The 4,673-nt window shown below is 41.2% G+C and overlaps 1 protein-coding gene across 2 annotated transcripts in view; it reads left to right on the forward strand.

Moving 5' to 3' along the window:
- The window catches only part of LOC135525633 (tyrosine-protein kinase receptor TYRO3-like), a 40,119-nt gene extending 37,401 nt beyond the window's left edge, over positions 1-2,718 (forward strand). For both annotated transcript variants that reach the window (XM_064953373.1, XM_064953374.1), the window contains exons 17-19: positions 265-424; positions 762-898; positions 1,095-2,718. In XM_064953373.1, the coding sequence (XP_064809445.1) occupies positions 265-424; positions 762-898; positions 1,095-1,515 (718 nt within the window). In that variant the 3' untranslated portion in view covers positions 1,516-2,718. The remainder of the gene's footprint in view (positions 1-264; positions 425-761; positions 899-1,094) is intronic.
- Positions 2,719-4,673: the final 1,955 nt, after the last annotated feature.

Consider the following 4,673-nt stretch of genomic DNA (forward strand, 5'->3'; position numbering starts at 1 on the left):
ATTATTAAATACATTTTCGAAAACTTTTAAGATTTTCCAAAACCTTTCCAGGCCTGGAAAACACCATTTTAAAATATCATGACTTTTCCATGATACTCACGAGCGTACAAACTCTGAAATAGGGAATAATATTAAGACGCAGCCTGTCACTTTACTCTATTTCTTAACTGGAACTCCCTCTAATATGGTTTACACACTGAATGTACTATAGCTTGGTTCTGCCTCAGGTTTCGATTGTTACCATCTCCACTCCTTTATTCATAGGCTGAGTGAAAACTTGACAGTCTGTGTGGCAGACTTTGGCCTTTCAAAGAAAATCTACAGTGGTGACTACTACAGACAAGGATCCGTCTCAAAGCTGCCTGTCAAGTGGATCGCACTGGAGAGCCTTGCTGACAATGTCTACACTACTCAGAGTGATGTGGTACGTTACGTACAACCAGACGCACCCTCAGTGGTCATAGCATCACTTTCAAAATTGTATTGACACTGTAAGACAGCAATATTTTAGTTGGGGATCCCTCTTCAAATCAGTTTTGTGGAAAGGATTACATTTGTTTTTTAATGTAACTCAATACATCATAGATGAAAATGCAGATTTTGTTTTCAGATGTGTTAATTGAATTTTAGCATTTTCTAAACCATGTCGTGGCCCCAGATGTTCACTGAGTCTGTTTCGTCGATAAGATGTTTTCGGGAACTGTCAATTCGTTATCTTTGCCTTTAGCGCCCCCAGAAGTTAACTGACTGTTTCCCACCAGTGGGCGTTTGGAGTCACCATGTGGGAGATCATGGCACGTGGACAGACCCCCTACCCTGGGGTGGAGAACTCTGAAATCTACGAGTACCTCATCAAGGGAGAGAGGCTCAAACAACCACCTGACTGCCAAGATGACATGTGAGTGATCCACTGGATGTGGTAGAAAAAACTCAGGCATTGACAAATCGTGATGGTTTATATTATACTTTTCAAATGACTTAAACAATGAAATTATCATTGGTGCCAGAAAATGTAATATTTTACTGTATTAAACCTTGTACCTCATTGAGAAGACTTTTCCAATAATGACCTGACAGTTTGAATCTTTTTCCAGGTACGAGATCATGCATAGCTGCTGGAGCCCTGTTCCCAAGTGCCGCCCCAGTTTCCAGCACCTGATTGACCAGCTGGAGGGGCTATGGGCCAGCCTGTCCTCAGGGCCTAGTTTTATGAAGGAGGCCCTTCTCTACGTTAACCTGGAGAGTGACGAGGGGGAGCCAGGGGCACTGGGCCCAGGGGAGGGCCCCTCGTGGTCAGCAATGCCCTGGCAGTGTGTGGGAATGGAGGAGGATGAGAAAGACTGGCTCATGGTGTCTTCTGGGGCAGCTCTGGCTATTGGTGGAGACTACCGCTACATCATTGGCCCTAACTGCAACTGTACTGAAGAGGAGAGTGGGAGGCAGGGGGACTCAATGGATACCTTGCAGCAAGAAGTCAGGGATGAGGAATACGAAGACACGATCATTAATGTGTGATTTATATTTTGAACAACATGCCTGCTCCTCTGCCCTCCAGATTTCAAACTGACCAGTTGGTTGTGGATGGTTGGTCACTCACTACTGGCCTCCAGTGAAGTTTCTGAAAACAGCTGCTTACCAGCATTTCTTGGATTGAAGTGCATATCTCAATGAACCTTTCTACCCATTTTATTGCCAGTCATATGCAGTGTCATTTTGTACTTTAAACTAAGGACTTCACATTGACACACAATCAGCCTTATGATTACATTGAACAACAACACTACTGATATTTAAAATGGTACATTTGACTGATAAACATAACTTTATAATGGAAAATTCTATAGTATTATGTATCTTTTGAAGTTTAGGCAGCATTTGATTATAAAAGCAGTCCCTATGTCCTTAGTGTACACTGTACTGTAGGTGGTAGGTATTGAACATTGGTATTTGCTGCTTTGCTAACGAACTCCCTTATCTCTATGATAAGCATCTTCTGTCCAAAAGTGTGCTACACGTTCTTAATCTGTATTCTCATTTAACCTTAGAATAACATTACACGGGACCACCACTGTGATAATCCCCTAACATAGTAACTGGGTGTTTTGAGCACTGAATGCTGATTGGCTGACACCCATGGTGTATCAGACCGTATACCATGGGTATGATAAAACTTTTATTTTTACTCCTCTAATTATGTTGGTAACCAGTTTATAATAGCAATAAGGCAGACCTCAGATGTTTGGTATATGGGCAATATACCACACCTCACGCTTTATTGTTTAAGTATACCATTGAGAATTTATGGAAACAGGAATATATGCAGAACATTGTTTATGTATTCAAGAAGAATACCAGAGTGAGCATGGATATGTGTTAAGATATTAGCCTGATGAATTGTGAGCTTGTCGTTCACTGATGTTCAAAGTGCTTACACACACCCTTGATTTTGCTTTTGGAGCATTCCATGTATGGGATATCAAGGGACATGTTTTAATATTTTAAATGTAATTTTTTGTATGTTGTGTTAAAATTATTTCCAGAGATATGACCTAGAGCATTAAACAGAGACTTATGAAGCTGGTGCTTTATGTTGTGATTCTCTCTGTTCAGTCCATCCCTACCAGCAGGTTTATAGTTGTTTTAGATTTGTGCATCAAGCTACAAAGTAATTCTCACCTGAAGTGTAAGTAAATAAAGTATTGGTTGTTTGTGATCGTATGATATATTTTTCTTTGCACCTTTTGGGCGAGCATGGAATAAAACCCATCTGAATAAATTAAGGTCAAGAAAGTTCTGTCAGATACTGAGATTTGTCTTATCACAACTTCAAAAGCTAATTTCAACTGCCTCAAATTGAGTGCAACTGTCGCTTAACTTTAGCCTTCATCCAAAACCACTAGTGTTGTTGATCTCATGCGCTGTCAGTCTGATTATTCAGGCAGCAATACACAATTAGTATATACAGCTCGAAACTAATGTTTGCAAAATTGTGTACACGTTCCCTTATTACCCAGAATTTAGTAATATTACATTTAAAGGTACTGTACCAGTTGTCTGTGCAGTTTGTCCTTCCACTTCTCTGAGACAAAATATCTATAGGAAAGTATTGTTTAATGACTTAAGAGCTGGTAGTAGGTATATGGTTCCCGATTGAGTTTCATATGGGATATTCTGTTCTCTTGTCAATAGCTATTAAACCAAGCATGTGTAACCGATGTGAAATGGCTAGCTAGTTAGCGGTGGTGTGCGCTAATAGCATCTCAATCGGTAACGTCACTCGCTCTGAGACCTTGAAGTCGTGGAGCGATGGGTAACGATGCTTCCTGGGTGTCAGTTGTCTGTGTGCAGAGGGCCCCTGGTTTGAGCCCGGCGACGGAACGCACGAAAGTTGTTACACATGAGGTGGTAATGAAAATTGTATATTCTAATCCAGGGGAGGATGGAGAACAATCCACCCTTTTAAAAAGTATTTTTTTAATCCCCCACCCCCCACACAAAAAAGGTGTGGATTGTTCACCATCCTCCCATGATTTAGAATATACCATTTTCATGGCATGCCTGGTTCAGCTTAGAATATTGACATATATACAATATTTCCCTCAAATACATCTTTACAGTTGTTTCTTGAATTTTTTGCCATATTGTCAAAACACATGGTATCAAGAACAAAATTAAACTAGCCCCCTGGTTATCCAGAATCTTATCAACTCAGACTTCTGCTACATTGTTTTTATGATGTCAGCTAACCCATCTATAGCTATTGAATAGAACCAATATAAAACTAATTTTACCCCTGTGCCAATACAAACCATATAACTAACTACCTGGTAAACAATACTTTACTGTGGATATTTTGTCTCAAATTTCAAACAGCTAAAGGACAAACCACACAGACAACCAGTAGTCATTTTTAAAGTGATTTTATTCAACAATCTAGCTTGTCAGGAACATTGACACGATTTTGCAGGCATTAGTTTCAGGCTGTATATACCAATTAATTTGGTATTACAGCCTGATTAATCAGACTAGACCCGTCAGTGTTTGCATCAAAATGAATGGACATCCCCAGGCCAATCCATCCATCAGCGTTAAGACTCAGGAGTGACTATAAATGCCATTCAGCTCACTAGGTAACTACTGTGGTCTTCACCGCGTGCCAAGATGGATCCGCCAGTCCCACGGTTCTCCTCTCAACAATGCTAGGTAGCTACAGCTGTAAACAAAGTCTTGCGTCGTCGGCGTTTATGACTAACTACAGATCCATAAACAGTAGGCAACGTTAACAAACCACAGAGCAAAAATACATGGTTGCTGGTAAAATCGTGTATTGAACATTTCAAGGTGGTAGGCTAGCACGTGTGGCTTCTCCTGAACCAACATGCCCACGAGCATGGTCCGTCATTACACAGCTGCAACTGTACAGTCGCTCATGCGCACACCATATCGACATGTTTAACTCATACCTTAGATCATATTTTCTACCCCAACCTTCGTCTTTGTTGAAGGTCCACTACCAAAAAGCGGGGAGTTGCAGACCACCCCATGGCGGCGTTCGGTTCAGTACCACCACAGCATCCATTTTCTCCCTCCCGTTTTGAATCATGTGACACAATGGCGCAAAGTCTGCGCAGTAGGACGTGAACGTGCCTCAGTGGGGGCAGTGACGTTGTTCT

This window comes from Oncorhynchus masou, chromosome 32, assembly GCF_036934945.1.
Source record: "Oncorhynchus masou masou isolate Uvic2021 chromosome 32, UVic_Omas_1.1, whole genome shotgun sequence".
Taxonomy (NCBI): Eukaryota; Metazoa; Chordata; class Actinopteri; order Salmoniformes; family Salmonidae; genus Oncorhynchus; species Oncorhynchus masou.